The 17,866-nt window shown below is 41.4% G+C and overlaps 1 protein-coding gene across 1 annotated transcript in view; it reads right to left on the bottom strand.

The window, feature by feature from the left end:
* Nucleotides 1-17,866, bottom strand: part of gpat2 (glycerol-3-phosphate acyltransferase 2, mitochondrial) — a 72,554-nt gene that overhangs the window by 39,587 nt on the left and 15,101 nt on the right. Inside the window, exons 2-4 of the mRNA XM_061672010.1 lie at nucleotides 2,217-2,311; nucleotides 1,197-1,292; nucleotides 984-1,063 (exon numbers count right to left, since the gene is read on the bottom strand). Of these exons, the coding sequence (XP_061527994.1) occupies nucleotides 984-1,063; nucleotides 1,197-1,292; nucleotides 2,217-2,279 (239 nt within the window). The 5' untranslated portion in view covers nucleotides 2,280-2,311. The remainder of the gene's footprint in view (nucleotides 1-983; nucleotides 1,064-1,196; nucleotides 1,293-2,216; nucleotides 2,312-17,866) is intronic.

Genomic DNA, 17,866 nt, shown 5'->3' with positions numbered 1-17,866 from the left:
CGGCGGAAGTGATTTTTTCTGGTCTCGTCAACTCCTGTGACTTGTCCAAAGCAGGTCCCGAGCGCACAGGCGGAAGCTCAGGCCGATGTGCTCGCATATTAGTCCGCCGCGGAATAATATTCAGAAATTAAATCTGTGTGTGGATGGTGGATGTGTGGAACGGATCAAGCTGCCAGCATTCAAGGAGTATGAAACAGCTTATGACATCAGCAACGGCGACCCCCCTTCCAGGAAAAACTCATGGGATCTATACGATCCACGTAAATGGCCTATTTTGAGTTGAAAACGGGGAATTTTGCCGAAAGGCGACTGATTTGCATTAATGTTAATTTTATATTAGTCTTTTAATCCTGTAAAGTGGCTTTGAGGGACATGAAAGGCGTCCAAAATAAAATGCATTATCATCATTATTATTATTGTTTAAAAAAAAAGTCAGACTTGACTTAGCCATCTTGTGGACAGGGACTTCGTGCTGGTGTGGGTGCTTCGAGCGCCTCATTGTCACTGTCTTGTTGTTGCTTAGAACACCTCATTGTGCCACCGGAAGCTTTAAGCGGTTATATTTTGATGGCTTAAACATGTAAATTGTGCGTAGGCATAAAAAATATGTGAGATTAAGTAGCATCCATTTTTCCAGGTCGTAGTAGAGGTATTTGATTGATAGTTGAACCGGGCATTATTTCGGCGCATTCAGCGGACACACCGACAGCTTGTGAGAGCAGAGAGAACAGATTGATTTTTCACAATTTTGAAGCCCCATTTTATATACTTGATTTTTTTCAATCATTCATCATCATTCAATTTGGCAAGGTTGTTAACACTCTTCTCTGTGGTTTGTCAAAATTAGAAGCTATTAATTTTCACTTTATTGGGACTTTGAAGTTTTAAACATTCAAGCAATATTTTGACTTACTTGAAATTCTTTTATTTATATTTTTAAATCACTGCGGTACAAATACTCCTTCATAGGATATTAACATTACCTAGTGTGAGTCTCATCGACACAGAGAATGTTGTGGAAGCCAAGAGAGGGGCTTTGTCCAAAGTTCTTATGATGGCGTGACTGAAAAAGATAAAGGATAAATTTGACTTAGGTGTAAAGATTTGCCGACGATATTAAAATAACATCAGAAAGTACATTAAAAGTGCATTTAAGATTTTCATTTGAATGATTTGCTTCTGAATTACGCACTTACTAGACTGTCTGGAGTGCACTGTTGGCAGCACTGACCCACAATTGGTCGGAACTTGCCGAGCACAGGCACAGGAGTCATCTTTAATGACCATGACAACTAAAGGATAAGAAAATAAAATTATACAAACACAACACTAATTGTAGCAGATAAAATACAATTAAACAGATATTACAATTTAGTAACATAAGCAGCAATCAAATGTGTACTTCAAAAATGTTGTATAAACTTTGCTGTAAAATAATGCGATAGCATTAACAGTAATATAAACGTACAAGTGATAAAAGCGAAAGATAGTATAAGGTTTAGTCAATACACAATTATTAAAATGTGTTCTGAGGTCTTTTTTTTTTTTTATATGGCTTAGAGTGATTAAATTTAGAGAAGCAACCAAAAGTTTCAGAATGACAATGAATACAGTACTGCCCAAGAACAAGGAGTACCGGTAAGTGCAATGACATGTTGCATGATTTAGAATTCAGACTGATCCAGTTTAGATATAACAGACTAATGAATCTCCTGAAATCAATGACTTCGATCAATGATAATGACAGTGCACTGAATAAGTGTCTTGCCACGTCACTATAATACAGGAATGGGAAACTCTAAGGAGTTTTATCAAGTCCTCTGAGGACCATACTAAATTTATGGTGCAATGAGCGAACAAATTCTTATTACTATGTATCCTGAGCATTTGTGGGTTAAATATTGTTGGAATTTTAATAATCATTCCTTTGGGGTTTAATTTTTTTTTTAGGATTGCATGGCAAATGCTCTTGCGAGCCTCCCCATACATGTTATAGTACATAGAGAAGAAATACTACTGTAATGACATCACTAGTGGCATTCTTGGATCAATTTATTGGTGAATATTTTTTTATCCCTAAATAGGAAATAGAGTGCACAAGAAGAAACACATGGGCCCACATCTGTTTCTTTATGACTGTCAAGAACAACGATTAGGAAATTAATGCATGTGGATAAGATGACAATGGGAGTGAGTCATGCATGTGGCGGTCTTACAGCAGATCTTTTCTGTGGAACCACCACATCTCTGGTTATCCCGCCATTCAAATGCTGCACCATGGAGACTTCAATACAGCCTTCAATGCAGTGATCTGCCAAGGCAAAGATTGGGGGAAAAGAAGGGTATTTTAAAGCATTTTATTAAACACACACACACCACACACGTCAGATGGATTGTATTTTTTCACTGAAATAAGCACATTAATTGCATTTATCTGCTGTTAGGAGTTCTGGAACTATCTGATTCGGGGGGGTTGTGACCTTGTCAACCACAGCAAACAGTGTGAGGATTGTTGAATTTCTTCCTGATGATTTCAGAAGTGTTGTTATCTAGCCCTGACTAACTCTTGGTTAAAATTACAAAGACTTTGTCTGTAGAGGTCATAGTCAATTTGGAGTTTAGTTTTTCTCCACTTACGTTCTGCTTTCCTACATTTTGATTTAGGTCTTTACCATCATTGTGCTCCTCCACAGTGTTCTAAGTCACCTCAAGATTTTCTTAGTTTTAATAGGAGCAACAGCATTGATGACATTTGAGATTTTCTGGCTGAAATTATCCAAAAGTTCATCAACTGTCTCAGCATTCACCATTTGCAGCACAGCTATGCTATGCATAAACCTTGTGGCGGTACTCTCATTTATGTACCTTTTCTTAATTTAGGTTGTCTGAACTTTTAGAAGAATCTGTAATTCAAGGAATACAGAAGAAATTGTCAGAAATAGCCATATCCTTAATGTCAATTGATAGAATTTCAACATCCTTAGAGATGACCAGGTCTAAGATGTGACCTTGAGCGTGGGTTGGACTCTTAATATGTTGAGAGAGGTCAAATGTGTCTGGTATAGCAGAGATTTCTTTTGATTTTTTTTTTTAGTGTTATTTTCACCATGAATGTCTCCCGTTATGACAAAATAGTTGTAGTCAGTACAAATAACTGACAGCAGTTCTGAAAAGTCCTCCATAAATTTTCTATTTCATCTTGGAGGCCTATAAATTATTAAAACAATAACCTTTGGGTCACCTTTAACTAAAAAACAGAGATTTTCAAAAGAGCTAAAATCACCTAGTATAATTTCTTTACACTGAAATAATAATTTATTTACACTGAAATAAATAAAAGCAATACCACCGCCTTTTTCCCTAGTCGACACTTGTTCATAAAATTAAAATTTGCTGGTGTTACTTCATCTTAAATGGTATTACAGCTACTTTCTGTTAACCATGTTTCATTTAGTAAAAAAAAAATCCAGATTATAGGTTGTAATGATGTCATTAATCAACATTGATTTATTACCCAGTGACCTGATATTGAAAAGAGCTCCTCCCGCAGAGATAACTGGAGACAATGGTTTGATAGATTCACATTTTATCCTCACTAACTTTGTAGTTCTACTTTTTTGTGCCATATTTCTTTGACCATCTTTGTGTTCCTTGTAATTACTGGGATGAAACATGCCTGATCTCCATAGGGGTTAGATTTATTCTGGAAAAGACCCCGCAGATAGTCAGATTCACAGATAAGATTCTTCATGGGTAGAGGACGGGCCCTTCGCATCATACTGGACGGTGGTTTCAGGCGAGGGGGCAGGGGAGGAAGAGCTTGCAGTGGTGTGGGCCGGATTCCAATATTGACAATAGTCTCCATCCTGTCCGTCACACCTAACAGGGTATTTAGACTAGTAGAGAGTGAGTTTTGCGTTGGGCTTTGCTCCATTGGGGCAGGGAGGGGTGTGGGAGATTAGAAGTGCTGGCTCATCTCATTCCTCATCATTCCGATTGTTTGGATGTGCTGATGAATCCATCTGCGCCCCATGTCGCCTTATCTCTTGTTCCTCCGATTGTCTGAGAACAACTGCATCTTTTTGTCCTTCAGCTGTGTCAACAAGGCCAATGTTTTCTTTTCGGGCCGCTGAATGACGTACACAGTAAAAAATGTTGCCAGCCAATAACTTAACCCCTTGCCTATTTAGACAGAAACCGTCTGCCTTGTAAAGATGTCTGCGCTCCCAAAAATAATGCAGAAATTGTCAATGAAACTCACGGATAGTGCAGTACACATTTCTTTGACACATTTATTCAATTGACTGAGCCTTGTGAAACGTTCATCTCCAAATCGTACCAGTGAGAGCGGTCCACTTATGAAAATCTCAGCATCCAAACATTCCACTTTTGTTAGGAGATCAATGAAATCTCGCTTCAGTACCTCTGATTGGTGCTTGACAACATCCAGGGCCCCTGTGTCTATAATGACAGATTGCACAGTTGGGTGCTCATTAGTGATCTCCAGGATTTTTTTTTTTTAAGAGATAGTAGACACCATGTCATTGACAAAACACAGTACTTTGGTGTTCTTCTTCTTTACTAAACTCTAGAATGCATATTAAAAAACAAGTAGGGGTGTCACTATTGAATCTTTTTTTTTTTTTTTTTTTTAAGAATCGATTCTCCTCTTGATTATTGATCGAAAAATTTAATAACAATCGGCCCTCTCCCACAATTTGAGCGATTCCGGTTCAGATTCTGGTTCCTTATTTCGATTCTGGTTCCAAACGATTCTCGATTCTGATTCTTTTAGGGGCTGGGTCAAAAAGGTTTACATGGTTTAAATAAAGGTTGTCCAAATTATGAACATCCATTTTCTTAGCAGCCCGCAGCATCGACTAAAATGAACATTTGACTCGAGGTTCTTTATAACCAGTATCAATATCAAACCTATGAACTAAAAGGCGATGTGTGTGGAACTAACCCAATTGACTTAATATTCATTAATTAATGTTTCAGCGAAAAGTTAAATGTAGCATTTTTAAAATAGTTATTTTGGACTGTTTCATCACGTCAAATGGTTTATATGTGCAAGTTTTACGCACCGGAACTCAGCATTTTGTCACGAAAAGTAACTTCACATGGCACCGGTGATTTAAAAATTTTGTTTTTTTTAATGGATGGAACAAAATGCTATAGAACGCTGATTCCTTTCCCTACCCACCAATGAGGCACAAGGTTAGTGTTTGTGATACTGTGAGACGTTTATGTGAATTTTGTCCCAATTAATTGTGGTGAAAAGTTGCGCCGGTGAAGTTATAGCCCCATGTTAAGCTTTTTGCACACTAAAATAAACAGTACAAACCATCAGTGCAAAAGTGCAAGCAAGCGTTTACCTTGTTAGCTGTCTCAATGTTGGCATAGACATATTTTATTGTTTCACTCACCCAGTTGACTGAGAGTTTATTTCACTGAAGCTTCGCGCGGTGTAGACTGAGGCTCGGAGCGTGTCAGATGCTACACATCGTGAAAGCCTCCTTTGCACAATATAATCTTATTCCAAGTGTTGCAGAGGCGACTGGTCATTCATATTAACAAAGTTAAGACACTTTTGTTCGCCGCCGCCACCGTTGGGCACAAGCACGTCTTCGTGCGCATTCTTCTTCGTTGGTTTTTGCCACTTCTTTGTTGGTTTTCACCACTTCTTCGTGGAGTGTGCACTGTAGGCATCGGAACTGGAAACCTAAAGTTTTTAATTTGAACGGTTGCGTGAGAACCGGGACTAATGTCCAATCAGTTCTCGATTCTCGATGCCCAACCGTACCCACCATTACCCCAAAAAAAATTTTTTTTACGACTAACCTGCCTTTTATTCTCATTTATGAGGATGGACTTCAAACCTTATTGCATATGTTAGTACTGAGTGAATGGTATGTTTAGTGTACAAAATTTGAGACAGCAAAATGCTAGATGCTAAACGGTCAGCAAATGCAATTAGCATTAGCGCGCTACCGGTTACCATTTTAGGTAAAAATACACTAACTACCATTAAAGCTATAATCCACAATTTCTAGTGTCCCGCTAACGCTGGAATTTAGCATTACAACAAAGCCTTGGTCGATTGGCGTAGGCTAAATGCTTGTCCAGGCTCCTCCTTCCGACCCCACATGCTTTCTCCTTTCTATATTGGTCAGTCACCTGAGCGCTGTCCATACATGGACCTTCCCTTTTATAGGTAAAATATGTAATTTCCGCACCGTCATTTTAGAAAGCCACCAAGCAATCCAGCACGGGAATGTATAGGATAGTCACTAAATATAAAAAAATATAGCAAAATGTGTCAGAAGCTGATAGGCTTAATTAGGATTCTGTCATCTGCGCTTGTAGTGGCTTGTGTGAATATTACTTTTTTTTTTTTTTTTTAAACAAAATAATAGTTGTGGATTATAGCTTTAGGATCACTTAGACTTATGTTATAAGTATGTAGTGTACTGACTAAAATGTGTTGAACTGTATTTGTTTGAATTGCTGTTGTGAAAACTAGTTAAAAGTTTGTTTGGTTCTTTGTGTGGATGGATACTGGGGTGTCCTGTGTTCCGAGAGGTCTGTGAACATTTCAGGATTTTGTTTTTTTTAATGATTGAATGAAGGGGCGGTGCGTCCAATGGGATTGGAAGAAGGAGGTGGGTTGTGAAAAAATAGCGGGAGATGCGGCGGGAGGAGAGAGTTGTTTTTTTGGGGGGGTCGGGACCTGGTTGTTTCATCGCGAACGGATTTACTCTTTAAACGCCACCGGGCTGCTGCTTCAACGCTACGGGTACTGCCTGCTCAACGCCACCGGGCTGCCGCTTCGACGCTACGGGTACGGGTACTGCCTGCTCAACGCCACCGGGCTGCCGCTTCGACGTTACGGGTACTGCCTGCTCAACGCCACCGGGCTGCCGGTTCGACGCTACGGGTACTGCCTGCTCAACGCCACGGGGCTGCCGCTTCGACGCTACGGGATCCAGTTGCTGTGCCTACTGAAGCGTTTTGAGGGCGCGTTCCTACGGCAATCGGTTTGGGTTTCTTTTCCCCAGTGAACTGAGGGTTCAACGGTTTTGTGAGTACTGCCAGTGAGGGCTACATGTACATTACACATCTAACAGTGTCTTACAACAACAGTTGAAAAAACATTACTTACAGATGCACCTTTGTCGTTTTTGGCAAAGTTTGTCATTGGCCCAAAACTGCGTCCATCTGCAATAAATGTCCGTGTGAAAAATGGGTCCCGGCGGTGCTACCATGGTTCTGGGCGGATACATGTTTTTTTTCATGTTTTTTTCTTTTTTTTTGGTCCGGGCGGAGCTTAGAGGCAAGAATTTGTGTTGACGTAGTTATGAAGTCGACTTAGCAGAGTTATTCGATTTTTTGTCCCAGCCCAATATACAAGAAAGCGAAGTGCGGTGGTTTGTTAACTACAATCGTATTCAATACACACCTATTTTGCAGCGCCGAATTTGGGCGTGAGCACCACTGCAACCCTTCTAATTAGGAATGGGCACAATACTCAATTAGTCAATTAACCACTGCCTCCAGCCACTTTATAATTGACCATTAAGCACATTGTTGCTTTTGAGGAACTGGTTGTTGATATAGCATCTCTTGAAGCAACTGAGGCAAAATGGAGGTTACTAATCGGCTGCAACCAGCAGAGGCACTAATGATTTAGTCTCAACTAGTTTCCATCCATCCATCCATTTTCCACACCGCTTATCCTCACTAGGGTCACGGAGATGCTGAAGCCTATTAACTCCGGGTGAGAGGCAGATACACCTTGAACTGGTCGCCAGCCAATCGCAGCTCAATTAGTTTGTGACCTGAAAACAAGATGATGTCAGATATGGAACTTTTCTTGGCAACATTATTCCGTTCAATATGTCACTGGCAATGAAACAAAAGTTCAGAATAAAGAGATACTTTAGATTGATTATTTGATCATTTATTTATTTTGCAGTTGAAATTTAGCCAAATAACCAACTGTGACCTAAAAACCTTGACTTGTTCCCTGGAAGCAATTGTGTTAGTCCAAATGATTACTGATATTTCTTAACACAAACTGAAGATATATATATATATTTTAAATAAACATATTTTAGATGGTTTATGACATTAAAAGTTAACAGAGAGGAACTCTGTGATCATACGATGACAAACTATCTTGCCTCTGTGCTTATGTGATACATTACAAAACTTGATCGCTCCAGATCATGAGCACAAATGCATTTTTTTCCTACTGTATAACAAAATAATCCATCCATCCATCCATTTTCTGAGCCGCTTATCCTCACTAGGGTCGCGGGCGTGCTGGAGCCTATCCCAGCTGTCATCGGGCAGGAGGCGGGGTACACCCTGAACTGGTTGCCAGCCAATCGCAGGCCACATACAAACAAACAACCATTCGCACTCACAGTCATGCCTACGGGCAATTTAGAGTCTCCAATTCATGCATGTTTTTGGGATGTGGGAGGAAACCGGAGTGCCCGGAGAAAACCCACGCAGGCACGGGGAGAACATGCAAACTCCACACAGGCGGGGCCGGGGATTGAACCTGGGTCCTCAGAACTGTGAGGCTGACGCTCTAACCAGTCGGCCACCGTGCCGACCAAAATAATCCAGGTATAATTTTTTTTTTTTTTTTTAAATGTCTGTTGCCAAATATCAAAATAATTACAGGACGAATTCCACTCACGATCTCTCCTAACAAATCTCTTGGTGGTTATCATCCATCAGTTAAAACACTCTTATTAGATTTAAAGGAATACTTTATGTCTTTGTACCTTACCCCGTAGATCCCCCACTGCCCCTTTACTTAACTAATTGAAACCCTAGCTCACCCCCATGGGGAGATGCTCCATTTCTCCTGGCTGAAGTTCCCACATTCATTATCAACTCCACCGGGAGCAAAGTCGCGGGAAAGAGGTTTGCGGAAATCTGTGATGCTTTGCAGGTGCAGGGGTTGATGGGGGGGTATGGCATCAAAACAGCAAGTAAAGGGAATAAAACTCCAAATTACACTGGCAGAGAACACACAAAAGCTCTAATGGGGTTATATAATCCACTCCAGAGGAAAAACACAACCACATGGAAACAGCAATAGACAGCTATATTCCAAGGCCAGACCTGTGTAAAACTGCCAGCAAACAATTTCCTTTAACAGAGTATAAAATGAAGCTAAATTCATCACAATGAGTAACAAAATAATGTACGTGAAAACTCAATGGCACAAATTATGCCACATAATGTGCTCACTTATTCCTCTCCTCAAAAGCCAATCAGTCAGTTACATTTTGAAAATAATACGCTGTTGCCATTTATTGCAGTGGTAAACCTAATCTATACTAAAATATTAGAAAAGATAAGCATCCAAACAACATGGCATGCAACGTTGTTACAATTCTTGCAATGAAGCTGTACAAAATAATCCAGTGATACACTGCATTATTTAAAAGCAGCCCAGAGGCTTCTTCATCAAACCACTGGGGACTGAGGATTGTGACACCAATAATAACACTACTGGGACATTGAACGTGATGGACTTTTACCACGCTCTTAAAGTAAACTTGGAATCGTAATACTATATACGCACGCAACTATTCACATCAACTGTCAGTCTCAATCCTACAATCATGTATAGAAAATCAATCAGTGTATCAGTAGCTGTGCGTCACGGAGCACAGCTGCATCGATTTCTTCAAACTAAAGGAATTCTTTATTCTTTTTCTTAAGCTTCACACTGCTTACTGTACACTTCAATGTCCGTGGTGCAGTGTTGGGAAAAAAATTATACATAAATGCATTACTTATTTAAAAGCAGCATTTGCCATGGTTTTTAATGAGCTCCAGGTATGATTTTCTTTCAACAACCATGTCGACATAATCAAAATCATCTTATGATCAATTAATTATTACAGCCCTTCCTGATTTGCATATTTTACCTTCATACCCAACTCTGTAAAAGCAAACCTGCTTAAAGTGAATGGAGGCATCATATATGGCCACAGGTGTAACTATTGGTGGGAGAAACATTTTTTACATACATTCCGATGCACCTGTAAACTATCCATCCAACTAGTCTGAGTCTAATATGTTTATTTTATTGATTATTATTAAATAATGCAATGCTGATGTAATGGGGGGTGGGAGCGAATGTGGTGCAGCCGCCTGACAGTCAACATAGTGAGAGTAGCAAAAGGACTGTTACTGTATATCACAACATACATCTATCCATTTTCTGAGCCACTTCTCCTCACTCGGGTCGCGGGCGTGCTGGAGCCTATCCCAGCTGTCATCGGGCAGGAGGCGGGGTAAACCCTGAACTGGTTGCCAGCCAATCGCAGGGCACATAGAAACAAACAATCATTCACACTCACAGTCATGCCTACGGGCAATTTAGAGTCTCCAATTAATGCATGTTTTTGGGATGTGGGAGGAAACCGGAGTGCCCGGAGAAAACCCACGCAGGCACGGGTAGAACATGCAAACTCCACACAGGCGGGGCCAGGGATTGAACCCGGGTCCTCAGAACTGTGAGGCTGACGCTCTAACCAGTCGGCCACCGTGCCGCCTCACAACATACATGACAATACTTAATATCATCGCATCGTGACAGAATACTCTGGCCTCTATGGACAAAGCAAACCCGGAGGCGCTTAGACAAGCACTCACCCTCCAAGGCGCCCATATAGGAAGACAGTATAAAGCTCTCCAAGAGACCATGGAATCATTACACTCTCTCAAACAAAAGGTTTGTTTCTCCTTTCTTCCAAAATGGAGTCCGACCACCCTCCCGTAAGTACTCCTTCCGAGCCCGCAGCCTCCGATCCATTCCGCCTCCCATACAAAGAGCCTCATGTTCCTCCGTCCAGGCCCTACTCTGGGGACTTAGGTGCATGCAACCAATTCCTCCTAAACTGCTCCCTTGTTTTCAATTTACAACCGTTCAGCTACCCCACCGAACAATTAAAAGTAATTTTTGTCACTAACCTCCTACGCGGAAAAGCAGCTAAGTGGGCCACCGCGTTATGGCATAACTCTTCCCCGGTACTCTCATCATTTAACTCATTTTCCGCTGAACTAAAGAAAGTCTTTGATCACCTTCCTCCTTACGCTCACTCAGGGCGCTAGTTCTGTTACCTCTTATTCAGTGGAATGCGGGTGGGATGACGCCGCGCTAAGGAGTATTTTTCTAAACGGGCTTTCGGAGCAGCTGTAGGACGAGCTCACTGACCGGGGACGAGCCCTGCACACCTTGACAACCGGTTACGGGAAAGAGCATGAAAGAGGGGGGTTAGAGCACGTAAAATTATTTCCTCCGTGGGCACTGCGCTGTCAACACCTCATCAGTCTTCTGAACCTCCGACCGCCTCTTCATCACCCCCCACTGCACCAGATGAGCCCATGCAACTTGGTAACACGAGATTAGAACCCCAGGAATGTCAGCTCCGTTTTACCCAGCGACTGTGTATTTATTCCGGAAAATCAGGCCATTTCATTTCCACATGCCCCTTGAGACCAAAGACCGAGCTCACCACAACCCGAGAGCGTCGTGGTGAGACAAACTACCACTTCCCCAAGCGCTCTCTCCCATATTACCGTTCCCGCATGTATTCTTGGTCCCGTTCACAACACACCTGTTATATGACTCCGGCGCAGATGATAATTTCATTCACGAAGGATTGGCACGTCAGCTCCAACTCCCTCTCAAACCAAAGAAAGTCACAGCCCTGGATGAACAAATCATCTCCCCTGTCACCCACCAAACAATTCCGTTTACCCTGTTAATCTCTGTAAATCACCGTGAGGACATCCCACTATTTGTCATCCCTTCCCCTAAGAACCTATCAGCCTTCAGAATTCCCTGGCTCAAGAAGCATAACCCCACCATAGACTGGATTCAGCTATCTATCACCGGGTGGAGCCCTCACTGCCATTCACACTGCCTGCTTTCTGCCATACTGCCTTCCATCAACCCTCAACCACCTGCCACACCAGTCGACCTGCCTGAAGAATATCATGATCTCCCCCCTGTTTTCAGTAAGGACCTGGCCATTTCACTACCTCCCCACCGCCCTTATGACTGCGCAATCAATCTTCTGCCGGGAGCCCGTCTTCCCACCAGCTGTCTCTTCAACCTTTCCCGCCCGGAGAAAAAGGCTATGGAGGACTATATCCATGACTCTCTGGCTGCTGTACTCATTCGGCCTACCTCTTCTCCAGTAGAGGCCGGCTTCTTCTTCGTTGAGAAGAGAGATACCACTCTCCGCCCCCTGCATCGATTACCGTGGACTCAATGACATCACTGTTAAAAACAAATCTCCACTACCCTTCATTGACCCCTCAAACCGCATACACTCCTTGAAGTCTCAGCGCCCTTTGCACAATGGTCATTGCACCGGACTACTGCAATATTAGTCGTTCGAACTGCTCTAAGTGCTAGAGGACTCTGCATCTTTTTGCACAATTGTTTTTTGTCAATGTCTTTATGTCCCCAAAGTGTTCTGTAAATTGACTGTCTGTTGTACTAGAGCGGCTCCAACTACCGGAGACAAATTCCTTGTGTGTTTTGGACATACTTGGCAAATAAAGAGGATTCTGATTCTGATTTGAACCCCTCTGTGACACCCAGATATCTGCCAAATTTGACTTGCTCAATGCCTACCATCTCATCCGTATCAGAGAGGGGGATGAATGGAAAACTACTTTCAATACACCCCGAGGACACTTCGAATACCTGGTCATGCCGTTCGGATTAACCAACGCCCCCGCTGTCTTCCAAACCTTCATTAATGACGTCCTCCGCGTCAATCAACTGGTTGATTGTCTGATAATCAAATAGGTGCTCCAAATTAATTAAAAAGCAGATTAAGACATATTTGATTCCTAATTTACATATTTCGTGATTGAGACTGTTTGACTTTTTCTAGCTGGAGTAGAGGGAGTAAATTAAAGGGAGGTCAGTGGAATGGTAAGGTTAAAAGGAGTAGCGGTGGAGAAGTTAGTGGAGTTCAAGTACCGTGATGCCTTGAATTATGAGTTTAATTCTTTCCGTGACCACGCTCGTAACAAAACACACACTCGTATCTCAAATCATCTTTGCCCACTGAAAGTAATAGAAATGCCATTAATCTGTTCCAGCCCCAGATTGTGCTCCTTCTGGTGTGTGTCCCTTGGCCACCAAGGGGAAGAAAAATACAGAGACACACACGAGGACAACTGATTTAGTAAACTGCAGAAATGTTAGTTGTTTTATGCAGAGGATACAATACATGCCTGTGAGAATTGTTTTGCCTATGTGTTGCTACACTATTTGTGTTCAAATAACTGTTTCTCTCAAGGGTTATAACACAGCGACTATTGATGCTGCCGTTAGCCAATCTGAGGTGTTTTGTATTGTGTGTTAGCAAGCCAGTGGACATTCCAAATGCAAAGTTGTGTTGTTGTAAATACAAATACTCTGTTTTATATGGGGTTTTTTGGACACTCAACTTTAACTGGAAGTGGCTATAAACAGCTTCAAGTTCCTTTTTTTAAAGAATTGTTCATTATCTGCCAAACTGCTGTTGGTTGTGAAGTAAGTTAACCTTGAGCAAGAATATTACGGTTTCACGGTATTACAATACATTAGTAGAGCACTTGCATCTCTAAAGTGTATTATTTTCAAATGTTTGGGTAAATAACTTTTTTCCATTGAACAGAATCAATTTTATTTTTAAACAACACATAATATTTGGTACATTAGTAAACATGAGAGTAAAATATATATATATATATTTTTTTTTAATAAAATTAAAATGTAGCAGGTACGGTGGACGACTGGTTAGCACGTCTGCCAGTTCTGAGGACTGGGGTTCAAATCCTGGCCCCCCCTGTGCGGAGTTTGCATGTTCTCCCCTTGCCTGCGTGGCTTTTGTCCAGGCAGTCTGATTTCCACCCACATCCCAAAAACATGCATGGTAGGTTAATTGAAGACTCTAAATTACCCGTCGGTGTGAATGTGAGTGCGAATGGTTGTTTGTTTCTATGTGCCCTGCGATTGGCTGGCGACCAGTTCAGGGTGTACCCCGCCTCTCGCCCAAAGATAGCTGGGATAGGTTGCAGCCCGCCCGCGACCCTTGTGAGGATAAGCGGTACGGCAAATGGATGGATGGATGGATAAAATGTAGCACAGCAGTAAAAGCACTTATTTCTCAGAAAATTAGACTTCTCTTCCCTGCTTTGTGAAGTAACATTAGGGTAGAAATGAGCTAATGTTAGCCATGCTAGTTAGTTTGGCTCAGACTCACCATTTAAAACCTTATTTGCCATTCGTCTTGACAGTAACGATGACTTAGTATCGAATGACTCAGTATCGAATCGTTACTCCTTGTACAGTCCAACAAATGAAAAATCCAATTTGATTATTTTAAATTTATTGAAATGGAAAGAGAATAGTATGCTGGTGTGTTTTGGCTGCCATGCTTTAGCTGCCGTGACTCCTTCCGGAAAGGTTTTACTTCTTAATTTGAAATGCCTTACTTTAACCAGGATCCCTCGTCGTACGTTGGCCAAAGGTTGAAGCATGGGTCTGTTTCACGGTTGTCGGTGCCGTAAATCATCGCTGCCTTCGACCACGTGCCGCCTTTCTAGCCAGACAGATGGCTACCTAGCTGGCTGTCGTCATCTTTCATGCTGTGCTGTGGATAAACTTTCTCCCATTCATTCTGCTGTGGTTGCCATCTTGGCGATGGCTTCTTTTTGGCTTCAGTTGTGGTACTTCCATGAATATCTGTGGTGGTCCTCGGAGCTGGGATAGGCTAACAGATACCTCCTACCACAGAGATCTCTTTTTTTCTTCTTTTTTTTTTTAAATTACACGGAGATCTCAGTGGAGCTACACCGCATACATACGCAGAAATTATGTACAGCTAGTCCAAATGGCATCAGCTACAAACAAAGGCTAAAAATTATTTTTTTGTTCTTGTCCTGTTCGGTTGTTAGGTCAAGCAGAAAGGAGGATCTGTATCCCCTTTTATGCAGAAAGAGTTTTACTGTCCCACAGTGGAGTTAAATATTTATAATGTTTTAATTTTTTGGAGTAAATGTGGCATGGCAACGTTGTAGCTCATCAGAATAAAGTAAGTAGTATATTATTCTTTGAATCGTTGTGATTAAAATCCCAAAATTCTGATTTAGCATTTTTTTATTTTATTTTTTTTTATTTGGCGGACTCTAATACTAATTTGAGTCAATGACTCACCACCAATTCTTGCATAGCCCTACTAGTTAACCAAGTTATCAGCCTCGGTAGCAAGTCTATAGTAGTGCTTATTTCACTAATTGTAGAGACGCCAACTCTCGTAGCTGGTTGCAAACATTCATTTCAAGACAGCGGTATAATAATATATTACTGTTACCGTGAATTTGTCGAAGAGTGATGGGTAGGGTTCTCGTAAATTTGGCACCATATCGGAAGTATGGCCTCCTCTAGCAGCCACTCTTTATAAGCATGTTTTTGCATATCCTTCAACCAAGCCACAGTATCCGAAAAAGTCCCAAAAGCCCCCGATGAAAAACAGCTCATACTGCTGATGGAAAGTTTCAGCGGTTTTGAAATCTGTGACTTTTTAAAACCTCTGTATACCCTAAAACTGGTAGCCAAAAAATGCCTAGTTTGGACATGTGTAAAGGAAGGACAGTGAATATATCAGCCAAAAGATGCTGAAAATGTAGCCGCCAGGTAGGCGGCAAAGTGAAAGACTGAAGAGGAAATTAATGGATGTGGTGAGGAAAGAAGAAGAAGTTACAACAGAAGAAGCAGAGACCAGGGAGCGATGGAAGAGGATGATTCACTGTGGTGAACCCGGAATAGGGTTACACGGAAAGGACTAGAAGTAGCTGGGAATCTGTTGTGAGCCATCGGTAGTGTTGTAGTTCACATCGCTGACTTTCAGGTAGAATATTTTGCAGCCTGAACTGTGACCCTGAACTGGATAAGTTTTCTATAAAATGGATGGTTTTGTTGTCTGATTTGGTCAGAGGAGTGAAAAAGTCATTGCTTTACAAGTCTCAAGTAAATATCAAGGCTTTGCCCTCAAGTTTATTGCCCCTTCAAAACTAATAAATAGGTTTTCAATTATTTTATGAAAATGCTACACTATGACTTATTTTTTCTCACTTTATTTCTGAAGAGACCTGCCACAAATAAGAATTTGCATCCAGTAGTGCTGCAATTAGTAATCGATTATTCTACTGACAATTCTATCAGAATAATCAAGTATAAGGATAAGAAAAATATTTTTTTTTTTTGCTTGGTTAAAGAGCAATTATGAAACCACAAGAGAAAATGAGACATTCACTTAATAATGAACGACCAATTGGTTTCCTTTTTTAGATCGTCAACAGTATATTTATTAAATTCACATTGTGAATAGAGCAGTAAACTGCATTTTCTTGTCTACAATCATTTCTCATGAAGAAATTTCAAACACAAATATAAATAGATCTCAGTTTAAACCTGGTATTTTTTTCTGAGTGTCAAAAACATAAGGCATTCATTTTAATAAAGAGGAGCACAAATTTGTCATCTTGCTATAAAGGTACAATTTTATCCAACTGTGGAATCTCAGTCAGAACATTAGGGGCACTATGTAAAATATTACGTCAAAAAGAGGCAAAGAAAAGGACACGAAGAAGAATGTAATTTCATGTTAAATAAATGCTAGCTGTTCGATTGGTAAATAAAGTGAACAAAAAAAGAAATACAGTACAAGACTGCTTCTTGAGATCACACTGACTAAACCAGAATGTAATATAAAGGAAGCCCAGAGAGCGCACGGCCACCCCGCCATGTAACTGTTTGCATGATCGCTCACAAAGCTAGCTCCTAATACTGACGTAAACAAGCATACGTGACGTCAAGCCACACGATTCCCACAATGCAATGTGGATTTTATTGGGCAATAATTAACATCCTTATTGTTACGTTAAATGTCATCGGTTCTGTGTGTGTGGTTCTTGGATATTATACGTTTCTTTAGCTGTCACATTTATTGATTTAAGTTGTACTTTTTTTTTTTTTTTTTTTAATGAAACCATCACATCGGGAGCGCTCTCCAGCACCCCCTCCAAGGACTCTAAAAAGGGTGGGTACTCTGAACTACTGTTTGGTGCATAGGCAAACACAACAGTCAGGATCCGTCCCCACACCCGAAGGCGGAGGGAGGCTACCCTCTCGTCCACGGGGTGAACCCCAACGTACAGGCGCCGAGCCGGGGGGAAATAAGTATACCCACACCTGCTCGGCGCCTAGCTTCAAGATCCCGACTGAACCATCTGCCAACATCCCCGGACTCACGGCTGTGGTATCCTTGAGCAAGACACTGATACCCCGATACTGCTGCCCCTGCTCCAGTGTGCTCCACTAACAATTGTGTACTCACTGTGATGGGTAAAATGCAGAGAACAAATTTCGTGTGCATGCATGTTCATGACAATAAAGGTGGGGATTCTTCTTCAAATCAGTTAGCGGACCAGTGGCTTCGTTTCAGATAGAGGCAGACATGTGAGGGTCATTAGGTGAGCTCATTAAAGAGCCTGTGGCTTGACAAGGGCAAATACTCTATGAAGACTAATACAACACCCACCCACCCATCTGCTCCTTCTGGAAGGACAGGTGGTTCAAGGAACAAGGTATTGGACCGTTTTTTCGGCTTTATTCTGTCTCTCAAAAGCGCAGAAACAACGCAACTTGACCTTGGTCTTTTTCACAAAAATAAACCATGTATCCAAGTCCAGAAAAACGACAACATATGATATACGTGTTCAATTCCAAGAAAAAAAAAATCAATAGTCAGACAAGATGGAA

Source organism: Phycodurus eques, chromosome 3 (assembly GCF_024500275.1).
Source record: "Phycodurus eques isolate BA_2022a chromosome 3, UOR_Pequ_1.1, whole genome shotgun sequence".
NCBI lineage: Eukaryota > Metazoa > Chordata > Actinopteri > Syngnathiformes > Syngnathidae > Phycodurus > Phycodurus eques.
The sequence above is the reverse complement of the archived record's forward strand: the minus strand, read 5'-3'. Positions and strand labels throughout refer to the sequence as shown.